This window comes from Lasiodiplodia theobromae (assembly GCF_012971845.1).
Source record: "Lasiodiplodia theobromae strain AM2As chromosome Unknown scaffold_27, whole genome shotgun sequence".
Classification (NCBI taxonomy): Eukaryota; Fungi; Ascomycota; class Dothideomycetes; order Botryosphaeriales; family Botryosphaeriaceae; genus Lasiodiplodia; species Lasiodiplodia theobromae.
In genome coordinates this window covers 363,669-389,032 of record NW_023336477.1, presented here as the reverse complement: position 1 = coordinate 389,032, position 25,364 = coordinate 363,669, and the positions used below count along the sequence as shown (strand labels likewise).

The following is a 25,364-nucleotide window of genomic DNA, read 5'->3' as shown; positions in this document are numbered from 1 at the left end:
AATTATAGCTTCACGAGAAGCCAGCAGGGAGGTGTTACCACCAATGAAGGCCTCTTGTAGCGTCCATAATGATGAAAACCAGGGCGAATCGAAAAGAGTGTGTAACGATGTTTTGAGCTTGCTCATAGTGTGGGCCAATGCGGTTCTTCTTCCATGTTCATGCCCTTTGCTGGACTTGAGTTCTCCGAGGTCTGGAACAGCTTTTAGTATTTCTGGATTACTCCAAAAAATAGGGGTTTGGATTCATACTTTTTGTGCACTCCCAAAGTACGTTGAGGGACCCACTCAAAGACATAGATGATAGGTTATTCAGCCATACTACCATGTGAACAGCCTCTGTAAAGATGGCTGCCTGCCTGCCGATTTCAAGTCTTCCTTCCGGACTTCCTGGACGTTGGTCAATGCAGGCCACATCTAGCCAAACAAAATCGATTGGCTTTTTATCTTTCTCGTTAGGTAGGCCAGCGGCAGCTCTTATGATGCCCTAGAACTCTTCCTCGGTGAAGTGACTTGGGCTAATAGGAGGGATGCTCCACGGAATACCGTGTACAGAAATCCCCTTCACTGCCGTGCGACTCTGATCATTACTTGCGTTCTTTGTGTCGAGGCGAAATCGTCCCCAGGTGTAGGAGATGACAACGTATCTTGGTGCATGCCATTTGCCATAGTAGTGTCCGGGTTGCCATTCCAGTGAGGTTGATGTAGGGACATGCAGAAGACGTCTCGGAAATCGGCCGATGCCTTCTGGATCTTTCGCAAGAGTGTTGCTCATCGCTCGACAGATATCGCGGTCCGATACGGCTGCAATAAGGCGAAGGATTTTCGAGATACCAGGTCATGTACCAGAGTGTGGGGCAGGGTGAGCTATTTGAGTCCTTTGTCCTGATGGTGGCGTAGGCTTACCGAGAATCTCGCGGCTTGTTCGTGCGGTTCTTTCGCCACTGACGTGTTGCCTCTATTCGCTTGTTGCATACGGCTTAGCCTGCCCACAGAATTATCGAGGTCTGTAACACGGCATGGGGTATGTGGGGTCCAAATTTTGGAGTTGCCAATGATTGGTTACGGCCTACACTTTGGCGTTAATCTTTTCGTGAATCTAGACGCAGGCATGTGCAGCTCAGCCCACATCTGCAGGTCTCGTGACCTAACCCCCATCAGAATCCGCCACCTGACGAGTGACGAATGACATATCCTGGTCTACTATACAGTCCAAATCGCCTACGGGACCTTTCCGCTGACATGCGATCGGCGTCCTGGAAGTTAACTCAGAGCTTAATATTCATCAATGGCTAGGCTCTTTCCGGAAAAGGTCGGAGAAATATGCCGTTTATCTATCCAGGAATTGCAGAGTACCATGTGAGGGTATTATAATAGAACGAGTGTATGCTCGCAAAGGTCAGCAAGTATTCATCAAAATTAGGATGTTTTCTGTCATCATTGAAAAGCCTAATGGGCACCGAGATGTACCATTTCCTATAAGTAAAAAGGTAAACTGGAGAGTACTCTAGGGTAGCGCATCTCTGTCTTTAGTTTACTTAGCTGTCTTGACGTCTGATTGAAGCGTGGACTGTACGAATTTTACCAACATGTCATCTTGCTATTTATAAAGTGTAGACCGCTTGACCCTAGTTTCCTATCCCGGAAGTGCATAGACATCGATCATTCCCTTTCTTAGCTCTACTAGACTGATGTTCAGCTACGTTCTTTATTTTTTTTGTTGCTTTTTCAAAGCGCTTTAGTTGAAATAAGCTCACACGCGGCTACCCGTATTATTTGTTGGATGTTAGGGAAAGGAAGACAGTCGTGGAGTTGTGAAAACGGTTCATTTGGGTTGGTTGCATCAAATATACCTCCGAGAAGTTCACGGAGCCGTAGTCTGCGTCCTGCGTCCCAAAATGCGCTGAACGTTCTTCAGCCATCTGGTCCGCTAAAGCAATCATCTATTCCCAAGAGGACTGAACTCTGAATCTAAGCATCTCTCCCCCAGTTTTCGTATGTGAGATTTGTAAGAACACCCCGAAATTCAGTTTGGCGTAGGTTTAAATGCATTAACTTTTTTGACCCACTTTCTATTAAAGGCGGAGAGAAGATACCTGATATGTAGAGAACGTCCAAACAGGCGGTGATATGCCTGGATTTGGGTCACGTAGTAGGAAACCACATAGCCTGCAGCCGTGCGGTCATACTGCGGGTGGCCAATCTATCTGATGTGAAGATGTCTTAGGCCCGCCTAAGGGCATCTATGGGGAAAATACGCAAGACCATTGTTCGCTTGTACAGAAGGAACCAATTAAGTATCGGTTTGATCGTCTTGTACTTTTACAGTAAGATACAAAGGCAGATTAATGATGTTCAAACTATCAGCAGAAACAGAGGAACTACGAAATAAGTCGCAGCTCTGTTACACCATCAGGACCTCCAGCCTCAAAAGCTCAGGCAGCGGTATCTCCTTGGGCCACTCTACAACTCCAATCCAGTGCCACGGCGAGGCGTCATCAGACCTACCTGGATACCTCAGCATTCTTCCGTCTTTGTTTCCATCCGACGCCACAACGGCAAGTAGGGTACCATCGGCACGGCCGCGATACGGCACAGGCACGAGCGACGTGCTCCTCTCGATATCCGGCGGCGCCAACACAGCGCCCCAGTAATACTTCCGCGGAATCATGCGCGAAGCAATACTCCTCAGCATGCGGAACTGCGGCGAGCGACCGTGCCTGCGCCACTGCCGAAGCACCTCGTAGCAGGGCGGATGCGCGTCAAACAGATGCGTCAGCCACTTCCCTGTCAGGCCCTTCTCCGTGATGTACGCATACTCGCTACCTGCTCCATCGAACGCGAAGTGGAACTGCTCCTGCTCCTGCTGCCCCCGCCACCACCACGACCACGACCACCGCCGCCGCCGCCTTCCTTCCGGCCTGTCCGGCCGCCTCGGCGCCCATCCGAACCCCGCGTTTTCCGCGCTCGCGTACCCCAGCCGCGGACTACTCGAGATGAGAAAGCCAGTCGGCACGAGCGTACCCACACGCCGCTTCCAGAACCTGAGCGGGTCATCCGTCGGCCCACCACCACCCTCCTCGCCGGCAGCGCCCGCGCCCGCGCCCTCGCCCTCGCCCTCGCGCGCCGCGTTCGTCGTCGTCAGTAGACTCCAAATAACAACCTCATCGCCGGGACGGGACGCGTGGCGGTGGCTCAGATGCGCAGCAGCGTCCTCAACGTGCATAACCTCCGACCTCGCCGAGCGGAAGCGCATGCGCGGCTTCGGCTTACCGACGTCGTTTGGATGCACCCAGGGCGGCAGCAGGTGCTGGGCCGTCAGGAAGAGCGCGGCGACGCTCAGCGCGCCGCGCGCCTGCACGCTGCGCAGCACTGCCTCTAGCCGCACCACGGCGTCGCCCGCGCATAGCAGATAGATGCCCTCGCGGCCCTTGACCGACTCGAGGTACGTCCACGCGCGCACGTTCCAGTCGCAGACGAGCAGCGCGCACAGGAGAGATTCTTGAAGGTGGAGCGGCAGAGCGGCAGTGTCCGCGTCGACTTCTCCTTCGCCGACGTCGATGGCCATGATGTCGCGGTCGCAGACGAGCGTGAGCCGGCTCTGCGCGAAGACGGTGTTGATCTCCCTGATAGCCTCGCTACGCAGCTGGTGGTCTTGCGGGATGCACGGCGTGTCCATCCAGTACGAGTCGCAGCCGCGCGAGGCGGCGATGCTGCTGTAGCGCCGGTGCAGGCACGAGTTGAAGCCCGTGCCTCCTCCGCCGTCTTCTGAGAGAGGGTCCTCCGGCCGCCCGCCTTGGCCGTGGCTCCAGACGTGCGAGACGGCCATGGTGCTGTACGACGCAGCGCAGTACCGCAGCCGCGACGCGGTGCTGTGCGCGATGGACACAGCGCGCCCGCCGGACACGCTCTCGTAGGACGATCTGTCCCAGTACAGGCGGGGACAGCCGCCGCGGCACGGCAGGGCGTGGGCGGATTGGTCTTGGATCTTCATGCCTTTGAATCGTTTGCACGAAGCTGGGGACGTGCCTTTGCACTGTTTCGGCGCTTCCTTCATCCTTAGGCCCTGGGCGCCCGGCATGCATCTTGGGGGGAGGTGGCCGAAAAGGCCGTTGTAGCGCTCGTGGAAGGCCCGGAAGTCCTGGGCCAGTGCCGCGCGGTCGGTGCGCAGCAGCTCGAAGGCCCAGCTGCACATGTAGGCCGCTTTTGTGCCTGAAGAGCTCTGGACCGAGTCTGACTGCAAGGCATCCCTCAGCGCAGCGCTCATCTCGACCCCGAGCACCATGCTCCTGTCCCGGTCGCTCATGTTCGCCGACTGGACTTCACTGCCCAAAGCAAAATAAAGATTCAGGAGCACCGATCTTTGCCAGCTCGCCCATAGAAACTGGCGTAGCATCGCCAGCTGCAGGCTTTCGGCCTCCGAAGTCGACGTGTGCTCCGAGGCTACCGTGAAGAGCTCTCCCGCCAAGTTGATGTACTCCACAATCTTGCGGCTCCAGGAATAACTCCTCTTTCTCGTTTCCATGACGATAAGCATCGCGACGCGTATGACATTGGAATCAACGAATCTGACCACGCTGAGGTTTTCCCAGGAGTGTGGCCGTTCCTTCAGGAAGAAGTCGGGGTCAATGTCGGAAGCTGACGGTGATGACGCAATATCGAGCATCGGTGGTACTGCAGGCAGCCGTTCGAGCAGGCAGCATGTCGCATCAATAATGCTGTCCATCTCCTCTGGAGGCCTGAAGTTGAATTCAAGAACCTTACTGAACAGAGAATCCAGGCGTTCTATGTGATCAGACGGATTTTCAAGGGTCTCGCAGTATCTCTCACACAGCTTCCATGCTCTGCCACGCCGCTCGGCCATGCTGTAGACAACAAGCGTGTTTTCTTCGTTATATTCATGCTCAGTCGTCCAAACGGTATACCGGATCGGTTCGTCATGGCGTTGCGGGTCTGGTGCCCAAGACGTGCCTGCATACTGCTTGATCCTGATTGGAAGCTTGTACGGGACGGCTTCGAGAATTTCTTTGACCCTTTGCCTCGTGAAGGTTACCTCGCTCTGCTGTAACAATGGCGGCATGGCTACTGTACGCGTGTTGCGAAATTGGTAAAGTAACCAATATGCAAGGCTGAGTGCATGCTCTCGCCATGTGTCCGTGCTTCCAAAATGTGCCGTACGGCTGGCAGCCAGCTTTATAATAATAGTCGGCCAAATTAAATTCCGACTGCCAATAACCTCGATTGGATGCCGATTCGTGACACAAAAACCTCGCCTATGCCTCTTTTGCTATTATTTTGGGGGCCGAATCGCGGGGCTATGCAAGGGCTTTCTTTTTCGGTTGCCCAGAACCTATGATAAGCATGAGATATCTCCTTTCTTTCATGAACAACATAAATTAGCCTCGAGCACTGCTGAGCGATATATATCACAACATAGTAGCGCAAAGTCATGTGACAATCAAGCCTACTTCAACGGCTTTCGGGTGTTCCAACCCTCACGAAATATACCCATCCTTGTGTTTTTCCTCTTAACCCAGCCAGTTCTCCAGCCCGGAAGCACCTTTTACTTGATATTCGCTCGCCGCGACAAGGACCAAGAAACTAAACACCCTTTTTGTTCAATTCGCGTTTCAAGACTTTCGCGGCCGCCATTGAGAACTTGTAACTTGTTTCAATGGAACTCAGATCGTGGCTGGTCCAAGAGCCATCCGCATCGATATCGAAGCCATGTATTCTCTTCAACCAAGCCTCCCGACGTGGATGTGGAGGAATGATGTCGTCCATCCACGACGTAATCTTTGTCCCGGTGAATATTTGAATCGCGCCCAGCATAGGCATCCTCCCAGTAAACTTGAAGCTCTTGACATCAACCTCGACGCCTTCCTGTGCAAGCCAACGACTAGCAAGACCCGCATCCCGGGAACCCCAGCGGAGGAGCCAGTTCACAGACAGGAGCACGACCAGACACACTCCATCCCAACTCTTCTGCGCTGCTACGTACGTCATGCCCAGGAGCTGTAATGCGTTTGCGGCCTTCAGCCACCAGGTTACTAATGCAAGCTTTGTGCCCATCTGGTTTGGAACCATGAACATGGCTTTGTTAAGTAAAGAGTCGACGACGCCCCGGTCTCCGATGTACAAATGCCACTCTAGAGCATTTTGGTGAGTTGCGACGAGCATGCAGGCATCATGTGCCTCGTTATTCTGCAGGTATCCAGGCGGACGTTGTATATCGATGCTCTGCGCTGCGAGACGGGAAATGGCGCTGCAGACGATGATCGCCGACGTGCCTCTGTAGTATCAGTAGAGTTTTCAATGGCGGAAAACCTCTTTTGGCTTACCATATACGCCGCAGAGACCAAGCACAACGGCAATTGCAACAAGGAGAAGGAACGACATGATTCGACCGAGCGCCGACAGCCGCAACTCCTCGACTCGTTTACCAACCGATCTCCCTCGCTGCACACTACGGCCAAAGCTGTACACATGCAGTGTCTGGTAGCGGCGGAAGTGCGTTGGCGCAGTCGGTTTCTCGTCAGCCTCACTCTTCCTCTCCTCAGCGACAGCGGTGGTGGCGTCAGAATCCTGGTTCCACTCGCCATCATCGGCATTCCGCCTTCCGTGCCCCCACGGCACCTGCTTCCGCTTCTGCTGCCCGAGCTCCCTCTCCATCTCCTCCACCGTCTCCGGCATCACAACGACCGTCGACACGCCCCTCTCCCCCCTCCTCCTCCTCCTCCTCACGAACCTCGCTAGCACCGCGCTCGCCGCGCCGTTCGCGCACGGAAAAACGCTGCCCCACCTTACATCCCACACCGTGCAGCTCGAGCCGCCGCGCGTGCTAGCCTGGTCGAGGAACTCAGGCGTGCGCTCCAGCAGCCTTGCGACGCCGGCGATGGCGCCGAGCTTGGGGAACAAACCCAGAGAAATGCGGCCGAGCAGCGCGACGTCGCCGGCCGTCAGGTAGTCGTCGCGGAAGCTGGCGAGGTGGCAGACCAGCGGGACGATGGATGCCCACTCGGAGACGATGTTGGGCAGGTTGGGCAGCAGGGGGAGGAAGGGAAAGGTGTTGAGGGTGCCGAGGCGGGGGTTGATGTCGGTGGAGAAGAGGGCGGACGACATTGTTTGTTTGTTTGAGATGATGGATGGAGTGGTGGCGGAGCATGGATTTTCTGCTTGGTCGTCGGTGAGTTGTCAGAGTGCCATTGTATGTACAGGTGCAGCAAGGCTAAGGCTGGGTGGAAGACATTTTCACGTCTCTCGCATTTATATGAATGCCACGTCAGCGCTTATGCAGGTCTTGCTTTTGTGTGTCTTCATTGAGCTAGGCGCTTGATCCATTCTCATAAACATACGTTCTACTGCAGGAGCGTGAGCAGACTCGTCTTACGTGCCAAGGGTGGCGGATTCTGAAACTCCAATGGTAGGCCGAATATTTCACAGCCCCGCTTTGCTGCCTGGAGCTACCACTTCAAAGGCCACTCACCAGCTGAACTGCTAAAATCCTGGCGGATGTCTTTCTATGCTTTTTGACCCCTCCGACGACGACGGGATTGAAACCTCTACCACAAACAATAGACCGACTTATCGTACTACGGTCATTCTTCCTTCCGGACCGTCAGCCAGGCCTCGTCGCAGAGCCGCATCCCGCCTAATCCTACCTATCTACGACCAAAGGGGGCCGCCGGACTTCGCAGAAACAGCTATTAAATACCACCACGACATGATGTTGACAACTGACATACCTTTCTCTTATTTCGGGATCCATCATGTCTGTCCACCCTCCGAGGTATCTTATATGTTATCCACGTCAACATAGATCGGGTCCTTATGAAACTGAGGGATTTTGATCGCCATGGTGTTCCCTGTCTCTATATCGTGGCATATGGATTCAATTTCCTCAGGGGACATTCTGACAGCATACTACTACGTTGATTCATAGCCCAACTGCCATCCCCAACATTTACCCCCTTCTCCTCAACTTCTAGGGTTCGCAGCAAGTGCGCTTGCAAGCTTACTTCTTACGCTTGGATTTCGGGGCGCGTGTTTCAGCCGAACCGAAGGGACGCTAAATTACGCATAGATATTCACTGTGCCTTAAAAAGTGATAGTAGCCTCACAAAAAAAAATGTTTGCAAGAGCGTTGGGGAGCCGCTTGCAGGCGCGCTTGTTACGAACCCTGTGACGAACTTTGCGGATTGGTGAGGGAACAACATCCAGGCCCGGGTGGGATCACTGCGAGCTGGCGCGTGGTAAGGCGTTGCTCGGCAATCAACAACACCGACGTCACCGGGGAGCAGATTTTTCCACAAAGGCAACAGCACTCCAAAAAGTCTTTCTGGGGGTTTCCTTACTCGATTCTAGTAGCGTATGGTCTGATTTGGCGTGCGAAACCTTATAGCGGCCCATCTGCGTCGGCGATCGCACAGGCGGAGAGGCAGGTGGCTGGCGGGCTGGAAGGGCTATGAATCGGCAGGTGAGGAAATGGGTGCAGGCGCGTGTGCAGGCGCCGCGTCCGGGAAAGGCTTTAACGATGAAGCTGGATGGGTGGGTGAGGCGCTGCAACCGGTTTTCGCGGGCAAGGTGTCAACAACGCAGGGAAAGTGTGGCAGGGTCTACAACAGCGCACCAGCGAGGATATGTGAGGGAGCTGAGGTACAGGACTGAGGAGGTGGATGTGCGGTGTACTGAGTTACCGCAGTATCTCAGCAAAGAGGAAGTCGCGGCAGCCGCTTACCGCATCCGCGCGCCGTGAAGGACCGCGACAACTCCGCGCTGATCTGTGAAGTGCGAATTCTGACTGGTACCTTTCGCGCACCTGAACCAAGTTTTTTGACTGGCTTTTCGAGCGTTTGCATCGCCCGATCACAAAGGATGTCGCAGGAAGAGAAGCCTGAATTGACAGAACCGCACCGCCTTGGTGGGTGCTTCGAGCTGCTTAACGAGCTCGATGTCACATTGATGATTCTTGGTCATCGCCCGAAGCGCCACCAGTTGCCAATCCTTCCACCGCCCACCGCCGCGAACACCAAGGCATACTCGAGCCAATCAGCATTGGGGTAACATTTACCACCAAGGAAAGCAGAGTGTTGGGAAAATCTCGCCAACAAAAATCGAACTCTTTTCAGAAATCAAGCGAAATGCGAAGAAACTCCTAAAATACAACAAGAAGGTGGATAAAAACGAGCGGGAGCGTGCGACAAAAGACATCAAAATTGGCATGAAGGTCACAGGAGCCACATAGGAGCAGATCCATGGTGAAGGTCAACTCGTTGACCAACTCAAAAACAGATGATGTGGGCGGAGGAGGCGAAGGTGGTGATGGTTGTGCGCTTCCTGGGTAATTCAGGCCGGGCCTTTGTATTGGCAAACGGAAGAGAAAGCATGTTTATTTGGAAAACTGCTAGATCAAGGTAAGGCCATGTCCACGCAGGGAGTAGGGAGGGGGTCTACTGCAGCGCATCAGCGAAGCTATGCCGAGCCCATGTAATCCGAAGATCGTTGCGGATATGTAGCGCATCTTAGTCCACTGAATCGCAACAATTCGACAACCAGGTGGTGCATCTCTCACTGCGTAAGGCTTAGCAGAAAAGGATCGTCATGGTCACAGTCGCAAAGTAGCGCGAAAATTCTGCGTTCTACTTTCGAGTTTTGACTGTGACTCGTAGCATCCCTGAACCAAAGTTTCGACCACTCGCCACAACACTATAAGATGCCATCCTCCCACGTAAATTTCGAAACACTCTACGATCCCCAGGATACAGACTTTGAACTAGCTGGAGAAGTCGGCATCACCTCGACGATTTCTACACTATCCACAGACACACCTCCATCCCAAGCTACCCATTAGCAAAGCCCCTCTTCAGAAACTTCCCTCCATGGGCGATAAGCTTTTCTCGAAAATCAAACACGACATCGCCAAGGAGATTTCGAGGCTTTCAAAGATGGACGAGAGGCGTTCAATGAACATGAACGAGACGGAGATAACCACCGTCGACATTAAGATGAAGATGGGCACCGTCGAAGATCGGCGGGACTGGAATATAATGCGATCTCACTGGGAGCAGATTTGCGGAGAGGGAGCGCTGGTTGAACAGCTCGAGAGATCAGCCCTCAAGTTGATGGAGTACCGGATCCTCCAAGACTACGCCAGCTACCTCGACAAGAACCATAGCCTTATCCAAACGAAAAAGGAAATCTGGGACGAGTTGTCCCACCCTTTCAATATGTGCTGGGGCTACATCTCCTCTGCTTTCGCGAAGGAAGAGAAAGAATTCCGGCTTGCCTGGGCAGCCACCAACGACGAGAACAAGTGGCCGGCAACTCCTTGGAAGAGCGATGCTACCCGCGCTGTCATGGATCTTGGAACGGAGTTGACCACCAGACAACTCATCGAGGAGGTACACGAACATGTTAAAAGGAACAAGCGCAGGGTGAACGGTGTCAACTGGCTGATCCGGAAGGGTGAATGGTACAATCTGGCAACCCAAATCTTGAGGGATCTGAAGGCCCTTGACATTGTGTACCCGCCGTCGCGTAGCGGCGACAAGAACAGCATCAAACTCGCCATCGAGAGGCTTCGTGATCGGTATTTTCACGGGTGCAGAAGACTAGAGAGCGGAGGTTTGTTCTGTGAGCCTAAGTGGGATTTTTGGGACCCAAATGGCATTGGTCGGTCATCCGATAAATGGTATGCCCGCCGCACCAACGGGGGACATCTTCCAGCCACTACTCAATGAGTCCATGTTAAGCCGGAAATGTATGGTCAATATTCCCGGGCGGGCTTGGAGAAAATGTACACCTGCGATAGATAAAAAGAAGAGTCAGTCCCATACACGACGGGTATTGCAGCCGAAGGATAGCACGACTTAATCGGGATGTAAGCGTCTTCTATTTTCAAAAGTGGAACAACAACGCATATAGACCAACAAGCAGTTGGCACCCTCATCATCGCCTCCACCATCGGCTACGCTCTCAGCCGGGCCCTCAACACCGACGTCCTCGGCAACATCTAGTCCGCCACCCAACTCGGTTTCGGCGCCCTCAACACGCGCGTCATCATCACCCGCGGGACCGTCACGCAGACCGGTACCGTCTCCTGTATCTGGACCAATAGCCTCCTCGCCAACAGCCTGCAGCCCATTCTCTCGTTCCTCTACCTCATCCACAACAGCCGCCTAACCGCCATCCTCGCCGCCACCGAGTGGGACTCGTATGGCAGTTCCACTCCTGCGAGCAAGAGCCTCCGTGTCTCTGGTATCCCGCGCGGCAAGCAGCGCGGCACGTACTTCCTGCAACTGCCGTTCCGCTTCGCTGTGCCGCTGATGTGCTGGTCCGCAATGCTGCACTGGTTCGCGTCGCAGAGCCTGTTCACGGTCAGCCTGGTGCTAGACGGCCACGGTACCGTGTTCACGTGCGGGTACTCGCCGACTGCGCTGTTGTTTCTGTTCGCTGCGTCCGCGGTGCCGCCGGTTTTCTTGCTTTGGATGGCGCTCAAACGGTTCAAGAATGGGGTTCCCGTAGCAGGAAGTAGTAGCGCGGCGATTGCGGCGGCATGCCATCGGCCGGTAGGAGGAGGCGGCGGAGAAGGAAGAGAGGGCGACGGAAGGGTCATTGCGGAGGGCCTGTTAGGCTGGGGAGTGCTGCACGAGCAGACGGGTGGAGGGAGGAATCAGTCGCAATACTGCCGGCTCAGGCCGATTGCCGTGCCGTTTCTGGAGGATGAGGTGGTGGCGGAGGCGATGTCGTTTGAGCGGTGGAAGGAGGTCGTGCAGAGAACGGTGGAGAAGGAAGGGTTGCCGGCTTGCCGGTGCTGCCCGCGGGGAAGGTGATAGCTTCAACTGCCCGCAGACGGTGTTTACTCCTCGCAAGAGAAAAAAAAAGAATCATTGTTCTAACTTCCCATGCCTGCGATCCTCGCGCTATCATCCTCGCTCGACAAACATCTAGGACATGTAGATGCCACCACAGGCATGAATAGTCTGGCCCGTAACCCACCGACTCGCCGGCTCCGCCAACATCGCCACCGCCAGCGCAATATCCTCCGCCTTCCCCAACCTATGCTCCAGCGGCGTCAACATCCTCTGCATCTGCACCACCTGATCGAAGCCCGCGCCCGCGCCCTCCCCCGCACGCGTCATCATATCCGTCTCCGTCAGCGCCGGCGCAACCACATTCACCGTATGCCCCTGCGCGCCCAGCTCGCTCGCCCACCCGCGACTCAGCGCCTCCAGCGCCGCCTTGGTCGCGCTGTACACGCTGGAACCCGGGTTGCCGATGCGGCCGAGCACGGAGCCGACGCTGATGATGCGGCCCGGTGCGCGCAGGTGCGGCAGCACGGCCTGCGTCGTGAGCAATGCGCCGCGCACGTTGACGTCGAAGACGGAGGAGTACTCCTCGGCGGTGATGGCGCCGAGGGGCTTGGCGAATTCGACGCCGGCGTTGTTGACGAGGATGTCGATGCTGGGCCCGAAGGCGGCGGTGGTGGCGGTGATGATTTTGGCGGGCGAGTCGAGGGCGCCGGCGTCGGCTTGGATTTTGATGGCCGTGGCGCCGGTGTTGAGGGCGGCGATGGTGGAGAGGACGGCGTCGGCGAGGGTGGCGCTGCTGGGGGAGACGAAGGTGATGGCGACCTGGGTGGAGTTGTTAGACTGACTCTCTGCGTTTGAGTTTGTAGCGGAGCCTGTTCTCACGTTTGCGCCGCGCTTTGCGAGCTCAATGGCCGTCGCGGCGCCGATGCCTCGGGCTCCGCCGGTCACGATTGCGACCTTGCCGGCCAAGGTCAATGGTTGAGTCTGAGAGGTGGAGGTCATGTTGACGTGATGATAGCAATATTATGGATGGAGCTGTGATGGGTGAGGATAGAAGCTGTTGGCTGTCTCACAACTACGGTGGATGCAACCATCTTTTATGATATTCCATTGATGATTGGGCCAATTGGACCCAAGAAGCCCGTAGAAGAAGACAAATGAATCATAACAAATCACTCGGATTTTCGCGTCCTGGAACAGACCGAACCAATTTGGACGGAGGAGAGCGCTGCTCACTAATCACGGGATTCACGGCACCGGAAGCACGTCAGAGCCGGTCCACCAACTTTGACCACGACTCGTCTTTTAAACGGATGAATAGTCTCTCCGAGAACTTTATGTTCATGATTCAGAACCCATTCAAGACGATTTAAAGGATATACTACGTAGATTCAGCACTCCCTTTCCACCAATTATGCTAAGTGACTTTGTTCGTGAAGGCATCATATGACGTAATTTCTGGTCCACTTTGCTCTATTATTGTCCACTTCATAGTAGACTTGACTGACTCAGCTGCCCGCCGCAAGTGTCGGGCTCGGGCTAATTCTTTGCGCACGGCCTCTCCAACTCCGGTCTAAAATTCATCCGAATTTCAAACCAAGTGATGGTTCCTGAGTACACGAAAGCAACAACTGGTAAAACCGGTCTGGTGTTGAGATATATCTGTTTCTCCGTTGAATATCAATTACTGCAAAAGCTTAGAGATTCCAAGCTATAAACCTTCCACTGATGAACCTTACCATTGTGAAGCCACTGGTCTTCAAATGCGGCCCGGTAATACCCAGTCATTCAGCAAAGATAAGCCATGTCTGCATTTCGTGAGATGTTTTATGTCTCCAACCGAACTTTAGGCAGCGACGGCTGAGCAGCTAGCAAGCCAAGACTCTTAAATAGAGAATGGTAGGTTTTGTCGGGTATCACGTTTACCAAGCCCGGATGATTATTGTTTTGCCTTCCTTCAGCGCCACGTGTAGCGACGTATTGCCGGCAGGTTTACATATGTCACCCGGAACATTCACTCAAGTCACCGCAGCTCAGAGTTGATGCCAGCAAAGTTTTAGTTATAGATGTACATATTCCTCGAGGTATATACTAAAGAGCGCGGATTCTCGAAAGCCGAGTTACAGCAGAGACGGAGAGATAGAGACGGTGTTGAAAAGAAAGAGGTCGTCAAAGCCGAAATCCCCCTTCACCCTCATGGGATCCCCTTTCAAGCCGGGCAGTTGATAATACCGGGGAAGGCGGCGAGAAACGCCTCAACTGCTGGGACGCAACTCGCGCAATTGCAGATCTGGCAAGTGAAGGATTAGCTTGGTAAAACCGCAAAATGAGGGAGTGTTCGTGACGTACAGTAGATTGACCGCCAGTAACACAGTTGATGGCGCCGTTAACGTTCAAGAAAGCGAGGTTCCTAATTACGCATAGACTTTCCTGAACGAGGTTCGGGCAATTCCCCGCTCCACAGTCCACCACCTGGCGCTTTTCGAGGTCGCCAGCGGCAGCACTGCCCGGGGCTGCGGTGACAGCGACGGCGAGGATGGAGGCAATGAGGGTGGTGGTGAACTGCATTTTGGAGGTTGTTTGGTGCTGTGTTGCTTTGACTGTGCTTTGATGAAGGAGGTGGAGGCTGCTGGGTGATTCTGAAGGAGACGAAGGGGGTTTATATAGACATCTGGCGCTCTGCAAGATCGTACTCTGACCAACAGTGCGAAGCGACTACGCTTACTTCGACGGCACAAGCCGATGCAACCCATGCGATAGCACACCTCTTGTCACAGGAGGCCACCTGCGGCCTGGGTGATGTGAATGACCTTCTTGGCAATTATTTCTTTACCTGCGGGTGAGCGATGAGCAGCCACACAAAAGCGAAATCTCCATTAGAGGAAAAGAGCTGCGGAGGTGTTGATTCTAGGCACCTCTGAGGACCTGGCTGTTGTCTGAGACAAGGTGTTGGCATCGAGCGGGGTGCGGCACTTGTTGTCGGCCTCATCGCAGCAGTCCTTGGTGGAGAACTCCTCATGCTTGTCGTAAGCATTGGCAAGGTTGGCAGAGCAAGCCGTCTTGCTTGAAATGAATATGCTCCTGTAGTTGCAGTGGAGATTAGCAGACAGTCCTCGCTCCTGACAGGCTTAGCGAATTATGGAATCTTCACAGCTAGTTTGATACGCATCCCCTCTCTTCCTTCAATCTTGTTTGATGTGATAAACGTATGTGGGAGGCAAATGTGGCTGCAGGATGAGCAGTCCAATCCGCTCCTTGATTGCAAATGTGCTGAAGAGACACTGATAGCACGCATCCAAAGCTGAAAGGCCATGCTAAAAGCAGCCACATTCTGGTAATTCTTTGGCTACATCAGCGTATGTGAGGCTAACCGTGCGTCAATGAGACACTAAATGGAGTACGCGTATGACTACTCTAACATCTCCTCATTTTGTGTATGAATTCAGACTAATGAACCGATCACAGAATGAAAGTGTTTGCGCTTCTCTCATTTTGAAATTGCCAACACAATCGAGCAATGTTACTCTAGAGTTGGGCGTCAAGGTAGGCTGTTAACCACTTAAACGTGATTGCAGCGGCCGGTTCCGAGGAGTTGCTACTGATTCAAGCCACAGCTCGTTTCTGCAGGACATTTACAAATGGTTCGCCGGAAGCGAACTGCGAAAGTCACCGGCCGGATGCAATGCTTTTTCCAGAGAGTGCGGGGTTTTGTGGAGAAGCGTAGCACTGTAGTTGCAGCAGTTTGATTGGACACGGGAACAAAAGCACGCACGTGTCATGCGGCCGTTCCGAACATCCACGTATGTTGTGCAACCACAAGCTTTCCCTCCTCCTGGGAGGGTTGACAGGATCTTTGATCAGTGTACCTGTATCGCGTCATACTTAGCGAATGGTTGCGTGCTGAAAGACCCACATAGCTGTGCAAGGCCCGCCGTTGCCTAATCTTGTTCAGGCCGCCAACAATGCTGATATGTCCAATCGTTCATCGCTTGCTGCGACACCTTCACAGCTTAGCAGTTATGCTTTATTTTCCGGAAAGCAAGCGGACGAAAAGGACGACACGTCACATCGGCTCTACTACTGAGGGAGCGTAATCTAATTTCGGTCTCGACCTTCGGGAAGCCGCAGCGCTATTTGCGCCCACTTCCCCTTCTCTGCAGGCTGCCTGTTCGGAATTGCTTTTGTAGGAAATCCTCGGAAACCGCACTTGGCGAGCTTATGGTACCTCATTTTAGCACTTCGTCCCTGTGTTGCACAAGCGAACCGCTACAACGGAATAAGCAGGAGGAAAGGGGGATTTCGGGCATGTTCTTGTGAGCTTGGCGTTAAGCCACGTAATCGAGATCGAGAAGGCAATGAGGCAAGCATAAGGTCCATGCAAATTCCCGCGCCGAGGTCTCGATCACGGCTCATTCCGAGTGAGATTCCTTGGGAAGAGAAAATCGCTCGCTCAAGGGGTGGTAACTGGAACGTTTTGCAAACATCCTACGAGTGCAACCGTTGATCCCGATCACTGACTACCGCAATATAGACACCAAAAAGGGACGTTGGAGGCGGAGACTAGTGCTACTTTGCTTTTGCATGTATCAGACACCGGCTGGAGCTCGGATAGGTAGCTGAAGCAATCGTTTGGGCATAATAGCGGGATGAGCGATTACACCGTCATGTCCCGACGACAGCTTCGACCGGCTACAGGAGACAAGTTGTAGCTTCTCGTAAAGGCTTTGAAGGAGCATTTCTTCTGGGATGTTACAATCCCCCCTGTTCCCAGACCCTGGTGTTTCTTCGCGCTAATCATCGGATCTGATACCCACATCTGCAAGTGATCATCCTGCTCACACATCCATGTCTAGATCTTGATCCGGAGATGTGGCGGATCATTTCAAAGCTGAGACTCTCACCGAGGGTTCCCTCCTGGACAAACTGGGTGCACAGAGCGAGATGATGTGGGGTTTTACCATGAGGCTGAGCCATGCTTATTTCCACCAATCGGCAGTTGATATCGCACAGCGTTCAGGCAAGCAGGTGGAGGACTACGCGCCCAGAAGCACCATCGGGCACCATTTCAGGACTCACGTAAATGATCAAGCTCAAACTCTCCCCACATAGTAGGGGATAAAACTATCCATAGATTTCTAAGGGGGGTTTGTCGCAGAGAAGTAATGGAACTGTGTTAGTAGATGTAATAGTAAGCCTCCTTTTTTGTACCGGTACAGCTGGATATCCCAGCACTGTTGAATGAAACGAAGATTGGCGTACATCTTGTTCTGACATCGGCTGTGAAGTAATTTCTATTCCATCTCTGTCTTTCTGCATCTACTGCTTATACATCTTATTAAACACCCTCCCAATCAACATCCTCCTCACCTCGCTCGTCCCCGCACCGATCTCATACAGCTTCGCATCACGAAGGAATCTCCCTGCAGGCACCTCATTCATGTACCCCATGCCGCCCATCAGCTGAATACCATCCAACGCACACTCGCTCGCGCGCTCGGCTGCATACAGGATCGCCCCCGCACAATCCTGCGTCGGGATGACCCACTCGCCAGACGCGATCTGCGCGTGGCGTTCGTCGATGCGCCGGGCTACCTGATACGTGTAGGCGCGCGAGGCTTGCAGCTTGGTGTGCATGTCGGCAAGCTTGCCCTGGACGAGCTGGTTGTGGGCGATGGGCTGGTTGAACTGCGTGCGGGTGTGGGTGTAGGGGAGGACGAGGTCCATGACGGATTGCATGATGCTGGTTGTGACGTTAGTCCTCTCCGGTTCTTGGCTGGGAAGAGGGGGGAGGAGGAGGAGGAAGAGTGGTATCTTACCCAAGAGGACCGGCGCTCAGGACCAAGCGTTCCAGGTCGAGACCCTCCATCAGCACGCGCACGCCCTTGTCGACTTGCCCCAGCACGTTCTCATCCGGCACGAAGACGTCCTCGAACGCCAGCTCGCCCGTATTCGAGCCGCGCATACCCAGCTTGTCCAGCTTGCGAGCACACGAGAAACCCTTGGCGGTGGTCTCAACGATGAAGGCGGTGATGCCTTTGGACGCGGCGTCGGGCGTCGTCTTTGCGTAGACCACGATGTAGTCGGCGTCGGGCCCGTTGGTGATCCACATCTTGGTGCCGTTCAGCAGGTAGCCGCCGTCGACGCGCTTGGCCGTGCTCTTCATGCTGACGACGTCACTGCCCGCCGAGTGCTCGCTCATCGCCAGCGCGCCGACCTTCTCGCCAGAGATCAGGCCTGGTAGGTACTTTTCCTTCTGGGCCTTCGATCCGTTAAGCATCAGCTGGTTAACACACAGCTGCGAATGTGCTGCGTAGGAGAGAGCGATGCTGCCTGCAACCACATTAGCCCTGCTCTGTTCTCCCATGCCTTTTCACAGAAGTCTCGTCCGCACAAGGCACCGCCGAGTTCTTCCACCATGGCAACCCCGGCCTCGCCGCTCCCCCGAACCACGCAGCCACAGCCATCTCGAGCCCACAACACCAAGAATCAGCGACTCACCAGACGCCCTGCTAATCTCCTCCATCACCACGCAATGCTCCTGATACCCCATTGACAGCCCGCCGTACGCCTCGTCCGCCGTTATGCCCAGGAACCCTGCCTCGCCCAGCTTCCGCCACATGTCCTTGGGAAACTCATTCTCGTGGTCCGTCCGCTGCGCGACCTCCTCGGGGATCTCTCGTCCTGAATTCAGTGTCAGTCAGCTGCTGTTCTAGCGGGGGACAAATTGGCGGGGAAGAGGTGGGCGATGGGAAGACAACGTACGCGTGAATTCTTGCACCCGCTCCCGGAGCTCCTCCAGGTCTTCTTCCTTGGGCGGTATGAAGCCGGAGGGGTGCTTGGCGGTCGAGAGGCATGCTCGCTGCGCGGGGAAGACGAGGCGCGTCGGTATCCGCGGGCGGGTGACGCGGCGGGCGCCTTGGGCGAGGAGGGCGCGGGGCTTGTGGAGGGAAGAGGCCATTGTGTGTCAATTTCGGTAGCGAGAGAGGCAGGGAGGGAAGAAAAGGGAGTTGTTTTGCGGGAGAGGTGTGAGGAGGGTTCGTCGTTCGTTGTGCCGCCCGCAACCTTAGCTACCCCGGCCGATCCCCCGCAAGGGCTCTCGGGGGCCTTGAGCCGAGGCTAGCCGCCACCGCGGCGTGTAACTTGTTTAGGCAAGTGCGGACGTCTTCTGTGCAGAGCTTTCGTAGTAGTTTGTAGAAATCGTGGGTTGAGGCTGCGCGAGGCTGAAACGCAGAATACCTGAGGCAGAGTGGCCGTAAATTTATCAACCTCTGTATTCCAGCAAAATGCTCAACCATCCTCATGACAGCGGCTGAATGTTGCGACAAACATCTCGTTAGGGCACAGCGTCTTTTATAAAGCAGACTTGGGAACGCTCAGTCTTTCCACCACTTACTGTGCAGCGCACATGACGTTGTTGTATTGTTCATTAACTACTGTAGCTAGAATACACGAGATTTAATGTCTTCTCAGAAGAGACTGAAGAAAACACCTCGCTATGGATGGAGTTTCAAACCGTACAAATGCATCCAGACATCATACCAAGTACCAATATGTCCGCATACCCACAACCATTTTATTAATGAAGAAGCTGTCCTAAGCGGGCACTGCAGGAAGCCGCCCTAAGTAGGAACTGCAGGAAGCCGGGAACCGTCGTAATCTCCCGTATCTGGTTTGACCTCGTAATCCGGCCTGTCCTCAGGCTTAAGTGAATCAGGATCGATGTAACGACACGTCAAGGCAAACCGAAGCTTGCCCACCGGATCAACCGCATGCTGCGATCATGTCATGTCAGTGACTCGAGCCAGAGAGGTGATGTGATGAGTGGGGGAAGAGCACGCGGGGGGAACTCACCTCATAGTACTGTTGCATCTTTGCGCCGTGCATGACCACGATATCGCCATGGCCCAAGTGCATCGTCAGCACATCCTTCGCGTTCCCCTTCAGCTTCAATTTCAGCTCTTCTGGCAACTCCCTCAGCCGGGCCGTGTACGTATCAGCAGAATCCACTGCGTCTGGGACGGGTGCCACCTCATCTGGGACGGATGACGCCTCCTCTTGACCCTGATCCACCGCATCTTGATCCAAATCCACCATCTTCTCCACGTCGTCGCCACCGCCTTCCTCCTCAAGTTCCGCCCCCTTCGTCTGTCCTTTTCTGTCCTTCTTCAGCGCCTCCAACTCCCTATACACTGCGCAGCGCTCTTCGTACTTGACGCAGCCTGGCACAGGCGGAGCCGTGACGTATAAACCCTTCTTCGAGATACCGTGATAGTGTTTTGCCTTTAAGCGAATTTTCATGGTCGCAGGCGCGCCAATGGAGAGAGTGGCAATAGTAGGCCCAAGACCAAATTCGCCATCATCGTGGTAACTAATCCTTTGCTGCTCAAAGTAGCCAAGTGCGAGCAGCTCATTGAATTCAGCCTCCTTGTTGTGCGTCTCCGGACCAACGCAGTGGCGAGCAGCCCAGTTGAGACGAGAGCGGGTGGCAGTAATGGAGTGTGCCGCTGTGTCAAATGAGCGGCTGGCTGTCGCAGCGATGAACTTGTATGGCATTCCGTAGTTAACGCAGAAATGCTGTGTGAGAGCAGTTCCTCGGAGCGTGCTGGTGGCGAGTGGGCGGCGGAGGAGGCCGAGATCGCCGCCTGTAGTTTGGAGATCCGTCCACATGGCGTCTGGTCCGATGTCAGGCTCTTCGTTAATGGTTTTGTTCGCGATGAAGTGTGCGATGAAGCCGTCCACTCCTGGGATGGTGAAGTAGTTGATTCGGTAGTTGTGGACAAACTCCACGCGTGGAGGGATGGTGGATGTATCTCTGGAGAGCGTGTATCCGGAGGAGAGCGGATGGTACGGCTCGTGTAGAGCGGCCACCGGGACATCTGCATGGGGGAGACTGAGGGCGAAGTCACAGTCTGGATTACCGCAGTACCACCCTTCCCAGGCTTCTCTCGAGTTGCAACGGCCACACTGAGGACAAACCAAGCCCTTAGCAGCAGCCCATGAGACGTCATCTCCCAGCATTGGCGTTGGGCCGAGAGCAAAGCAGTTCGGTCGCAATGGTTGTGGAATGCTGCTATGAGACCAGGGGGTATGCTGCTTGAGGAAACGCGGATCGTACAACAGGCCGGCTTCTTGTGGCTCATACCCAGAGTCGAGCTTCCAGAACTGCGGACAACTTGCCTGCAAGCACATCCAACCCTGCAAATAGACTTGCTGGCTTTCAAGGTGGCAATGTGAGCAAGTACGAGTCTCAGGTGGTGCTTGCTTGCCAATGATGGTCGGCTCTGGGCCAGCTGAGGAAGCCCACCAGCTCTGCTTGTTCCTGCACAACTTCTCAAACCTGTACCGGATATTAACCTTGCGGCCAACCTTCTCGTACCAGATGTGGGTTGGCTTGAACCAATCGAGAACGTTGTAGACGTGTGGCATTTTCGAAGGACACTGCTGGTTGCGATCGCCACAGAGGATTGCTACCGGGTTGAAGTGATCAATGCTGTTCTTGACACTCTTGACCTGGCAGTTCTCGGTCTGATCTGCCTCGCGCGCCATCTTGCCGGTAGTTTTGTCCTTGGAAAGGCCGCCACCTGCACGCGCGATGACCACCTCGGAATCAATGTAATCTCTTGTGCTTCCTTCCTGGTCGAACATGAAGGCGTGAGCAAATCCATTGGAGCAGTATCCAGCACTTTGATATGCGCGGTAGTATGGGAGCGACTCGCAGAGAGCCTGGCGACCATCAGCCCAAACTTCCGGGGAGCCAACTGGAGGTGGCTTTTCATCAAGTGGACAGCCGCTGTAATTCATCAGCTGCTTTGAAATGTCGACCAGATGTTCCAGCCCATCAGCGATCGGATCCGGAATGCGGACAGTGCGAGGTGCTCGACGAGGGGCATCTTCCCCAACTGACTGTGGGCTCAGAAGTTGAAGCGAGGCATCTGCCTTCTTAGGCCGACCACGCTTATGGGTTGACTTGGGCGGTGTTGGAGCCTGAGGCAGAAGAAATTGAATTGTGGGGGTTGCGTTGGGATCGGGATCTGCAGGGGCGCATTGTTCGGATTCCGCAGCAGCTGGTGCCTTTGCAAGATTCTGCTGGCTGGAGGGAGGGGTGGTGATCCGACCCTGCTCTTCTGTCCTTGGTGATTCCACAGCGAGCGCCTCGGCTGGTGGTTCAGGAACGGCCTCAGGCGCGATCTCAGCTGACAACTCAGGTGTGGCACCAGCTGGCGAGTTGGGCGTGGCGCCAGCTGGTAAGTCAGGCGTGGCCTCGGCCGAGCTGGGAGACTTTGGGTCCAGTTGCTGAAGCTTCTCGGGGCTGAGCTTAAGCTTGAGCTTAAGCTGGGGGGCACTTGGCGTAGACTTCTCTCTTTTCTGCCTGTCCACCTCCGCAGCGCGGTTTTCCAATGCCTTCTTCGAGAGTCGGCGATTTCTCTTCGGCCGACCGCCGTCCGCTGCCTCACTATCGCTTGCATGCAGCTTCCTTTTCTTCTTGACCCCATCATAGCTCACGTCGCTGAGATCGTCTGGTACAGAAGACAGCTCACTCTCACTTTGGTGATCGGCTGGGGTGGAGGCTGGCGTGGGAGTTGGGCTTTGGGGCGGAGCGGAAGACTGTGGAGAGGGTGGCAGCTGGCTGGGAGCTTCCTTCTGAGAGCAGCGGCGACGCCTCCGCGGACCCGCTGAGCCATGTGGCTGGTCGTAATCTTCAGCAAGCCCGGAGTAAGCCCAGGCCCCAGGAGCCAAGCTTGCTAGCTCCCGATTCGACATGCTGGCTGGTGTCTTCTGAGTTTGCTTTAGTACGGTGTCGGCGCCCGCAGGCAATGGATGGGAGATTGAAGTTGAATGCAGTTGCTGCTGTTGGGTGTATTAAGGCATAAGTTGCAGTGGTCCGTCGCAGGAATATTGGGAGCAAGAGTTGGTGTCCTCCAGAGTGGAGTGTACAGTTCATAGGAACGGAGCCACGAAAGAGAGAACAATAGCTATTGCGAGGCATTGTGAATGAAAACGCTGCAGGTCCATGCTCAATTGGCGGCGCAACAGAAGTGAAGTAACACTGCGTACCTAGGCAAGCCGGGTGTTAACTTCGGGGAGACGTGATTGGCCGCTTTTTTGCTCCCAACCGTGCTCCCGACCGTGCTCCCGGCCTCACTTGTGGCGTCACTGCCGCGCTGATCAATACAAAAAATATAATGTGTCTTACGCAAAGTAACACCGTGGCTTCTAGCCACCTTTCCGAATGGGGCCACTGCGGAGAGGAGCAAGGAGGTTCGGCGGCTCTTGATGAGATGGTTGGCACGATGTGCTAGCGAGGTTAGCGGCACGGCGGAGAATCGCTGTTGCTCGGAGATTCTCAGATGGTGGTGAGGTTCGTGCGCGTATCGTTAGGCACCCTTGCCGGTGTGCCAGCCTAAGCCTTATTAACCGAGGTCCTCGAGCCTCGGTCTGTCCGAAAGAAGTATAGCGGTGGGCCCTCGCGGCTTCCCCACACTCTCGGCGGCGTCACAGCCTGCCCGCGTCCCTGGTTTGTCCAACCCCCGGACCCCCAACCATTGAAATTCCGGCTGGCTCCTCTTCTCTTTTTCCAACTAGCTCCGCCGCCTCCCGCCTGCCTCTCTTCCCATATTTCAGACGTCCCTGGTTTGCTTCGAATCGTTACTTCTGCCTGGCTTCTAGAATTTCTCATTTTCTACAATGGTTTTCCATCCTCCGTCATGGGTTCCGCAGCTGCCGTTTGACCCGCCTGACTCAGTGTCCATTTACGATTTTCTATTTGATGAGAACTACGGCCGCCATCCCCTGGGCTATTCGCATGCGCCATTCACTTGCGGCATTACCGGAAAGGAGTACTCAGCATTGGACGTGAAGGACCGCGTTGAAGCTCTTGCGCGAGGTCTCTCAAAAGAGCTGGGCTGGAAGCCGAACCAGGGTACTGAGTGGGACAAGGTCATTGGTGTCTTCAGTGTTAACACGGTATGCGCCCCCCACAATGATTCGAGCCAGAATTAGAGCGGAGCTGAGCTGACACTTGGCAGATTGACACCCTTACCCTCGCATGGGCCACGCACCGTCTCGGTGGCATTCAGACGCCCGCAAACGCCGCTTACTCAGCACCTGAGATCGAGTACCAGCTGAAGGATTCTGGCGCAAAATGCCTATTCACCTGCCTGCCCCTGCTCCCTACAGCCCTCGAGGCTTGCTCTAAAGCCGGTATTCCGAAGAACCGCATCTATATCCTGGACGTGCCTAAGGAAATCACCGGCGGAAAGTCTGCTCCCAGCGAATATAAGACCGTGGACCAGTTGATCAAGGAGGGCGAGAACTTGCCAAGATTAGAGAATCTGGACTGGTCCGATGGCGAGGGCGCTCGTCGCACCGCGTTTCTCTGTTACTCCAGTGGTACTTCAGGATTGCCCAAGGGTGTCATGATCTCGCACAGGAACGTTATTGCCAACACGCTTCAGATCAAGACCTTTGATAAGAGTTGCCGAGACAAGAAGATCCCTCCGGGAACCCAGAGTGATTACACTGAGACTGCGCTGGGCCTGCTTCCCATGAGCCACATCTACTGCCTCGTTGTCATCTGCCATGCCAGCGTGTACCGCGGTGACCGTGTCGTTGTTCTCCCCAAATTCGAGTTCAAGCCGTACCTGGAGGCCATTCAGCGCTTTAAGGTCAACTGCCTGTACCTCGTCCCGCCGATCATCATCATGATGACGAAGCAGAAGCAGATCTGCGACCAGTACGACCTTAGCAGCATCGACGCCGTCTTCACAGGCGCAGCACCACTCGGCGAAGAGACAGCGCAAGAGCTCAGCCAACTGTGGCCGAAGTGGGTCATCCGCCAGGGCTACGGCCTTACCGAGACCAGCACCGTCGTGTGCTCCACCATCGACCACGATGTCTGGTTCGGCTCCTCCGGCTCCATCCTCCCCGGCATCGAGTGCAAGATCGTCACGCTCGAGGGCAACGAGATCACCGGGTACGACCAGCCAGGCGAGCTCCTCGTCAAGTCTCCTGCTGTGACGCTCGGCTACCACAACAAGCCGGACGCCACCAAGGAAACGTTTCAAGATGGGTGGATGCGCACGGGTGACGAGGCTGTCGTCAGGAAGTCGCCGCAGGGCTACGAGCACATCTTCATCGTCGACCGCATCAAGGAGCTCATCAAGGTCAAGGGTCTCCAGGTCGCGCCGGCTGAGCTAGAGGCACACTTGCTCAGCCATCCGTATGTCAACGATTGCGCCGTCATTCCGGTTCCAGATGAGAGGGCTGGCGAAGTCCCCAAGGCGTTCATTGTGAAGTCGCCTAAGGTCGGCCTGGAGGAGAGCGACCGCGCGGTGGCCAGGGCGATTGAGAAGCACGTTGAGGAGCACAAGTCTCGCCACAAGTGGTTGAAGGGTGGTATCGAGTTTATCGACGTTATTCCGAAGAGCCCCAGCGGAAAGATTCTCAGGAGATTGTTGAGGGACAAGGAGAAGGAGAAGAGAAGGGCTGCAGGCGCTAAGTTGTAGATATTGGAGAAGGTGGAGAGTTGGGTAATTTTTGTTGTAGAGATTTGGTTTG

The 25,364-nt window shown here is 54.8% G+C and overlaps 8 protein-coding genes across 8 annotated transcripts; 2 read left to right on the top strand and 6 right to left on the bottom strand.

Moving 5' to 3' along the window:
- Positions 1–2,401: 2,401 nt before the first annotated feature.
- On the bottom strand, positions 2,402–5,077 carry LTHEOB_8543 (Ankyrin repeat-containing protein; the record flags this gene model as incomplete). The annotated part of the gene is made up of 1 exon (XM_035518032.1): positions 2,402–5,077. One exon carries the CDS (start codon positions 5,075–5,077, stop codon positions 2,402–2,404), a length of 2,676 nt encoding a protein of 891 aa, XP_035370249.1.
- Positions 5,078–5,598: 521 nt separating this feature from the next.
- LTHEOB_8542 (uncharacterized protein) lies at positions 5,599–7,119 on the bottom strand (the record flags this gene model as incomplete). The annotated part of the gene is made up of 2 exons (XM_035518031.1): positions 5,599–6,146; positions 6,339–7,119. 2 exons carry the CDS (start codon positions 7,117–7,119, stop codon positions 5,599–5,601), a joined length of 1,329 nt encoding a protein of 442 aa, XP_035370248.1.
- Positions 7,120–9,875: 2,756 nt separating this feature from the next.
- On the top strand, positions 9,876–11,828 carry LTHEOB_8541 (uncharacterized protein; the record flags this gene model as incomplete). Its single annotated transcript, XM_035518030.1, has 3 exons — positions 9,876–10,585; positions 10,849–10,876; positions 11,013–11,828. 3 exons carry the CDS (start codon positions 9,876–9,878, stop codon positions 11,826–11,828), a joined length of 1,554 nt encoding a protein of 517 aa, XP_035370247.1.
- Positions 11,829–11,942: 114 nt separating this feature from the next.
- Positions 11,943–12,809, bottom strand: LTHEOB_8540 (Short-chain dehydrogenase/reductase SDR; the record flags this gene model as incomplete). The annotated part of the gene is made up of 2 exons (XM_035518029.1): positions 11,943–12,629; positions 12,690–12,809. The coding sequence occupies 2 exons, from the start codon at positions 12,807–12,809 to the stop codon at positions 11,943–11,945; spliced, it is 807 nt and encodes a 268-aa protein (XP_035370246.1).
- Positions 12,810–14,016: 1,207 nt separating this feature from the next.
- On the bottom strand, positions 14,017–14,375 carry LTHEOB_8539 (uncharacterized protein; the record flags this gene model as incomplete). The annotated part of the gene is made up of 2 exons (XM_035518027.1): positions 14,017–14,097; positions 14,157–14,375. The coding sequence occupies 2 exons, from the start codon at positions 14,373–14,375 to the stop codon at positions 14,017–14,019; spliced, it is 300 nt and encodes a 99-aa protein (XP_035370245.1).
- Positions 14,376–17,123: 2,748 nt separating this feature from the next.
- On the bottom strand, positions 17,124–18,765 carry LTHEOB_8538 (Acyl-CoA dehydrogenase conserved site; the record flags this gene model as incomplete). Its single annotated transcript, XM_035518026.1, has 4 exons — positions 17,124–17,547; positions 17,624–18,137; positions 18,306–18,488; positions 18,570–18,765. 4 exons carry the CDS (start codon positions 18,763–18,765, stop codon positions 17,124–17,126), a joined length of 1,317 nt encoding a protein of 438 aa, XP_035370244.1.
- A 661-nt stretch (positions 18,766–19,426) lies between these two features.
- Positions 19,427–22,568, bottom strand: LTHEOB_8537 (Oxoglutarate/iron-dependent oxygenase; the record flags this gene model as incomplete). The annotated part of the gene is made up of 2 exons (XM_035518025.1): positions 19,427–19,579; positions 19,659–22,568. The coding sequence occupies 2 exons, from the start codon at positions 22,566–22,568 to the stop codon at positions 19,427–19,429; spliced, it is 3,063 nt and encodes a 1,020-aa protein (XP_035370243.1).
- Positions 22,569–23,492: 924 nt separating this feature from the next.
- On the top strand, positions 23,493–25,312 carry LTHEOB_8536 (Phenylacetyl- ligase; the record flags this gene model as incomplete). The annotated part of the gene is made up of 2 exons (XM_035518024.1): positions 23,493–23,771; positions 23,834–25,312. The coding sequence occupies 2 exons, from the start codon at positions 23,493–23,495 to the stop codon at positions 25,310–25,312; spliced, it is 1,758 nt and encodes a 585-aa protein (XP_035370242.1).
- Between the last annotated feature and the right edge of the window lie 52 nt (positions 25,313–25,364).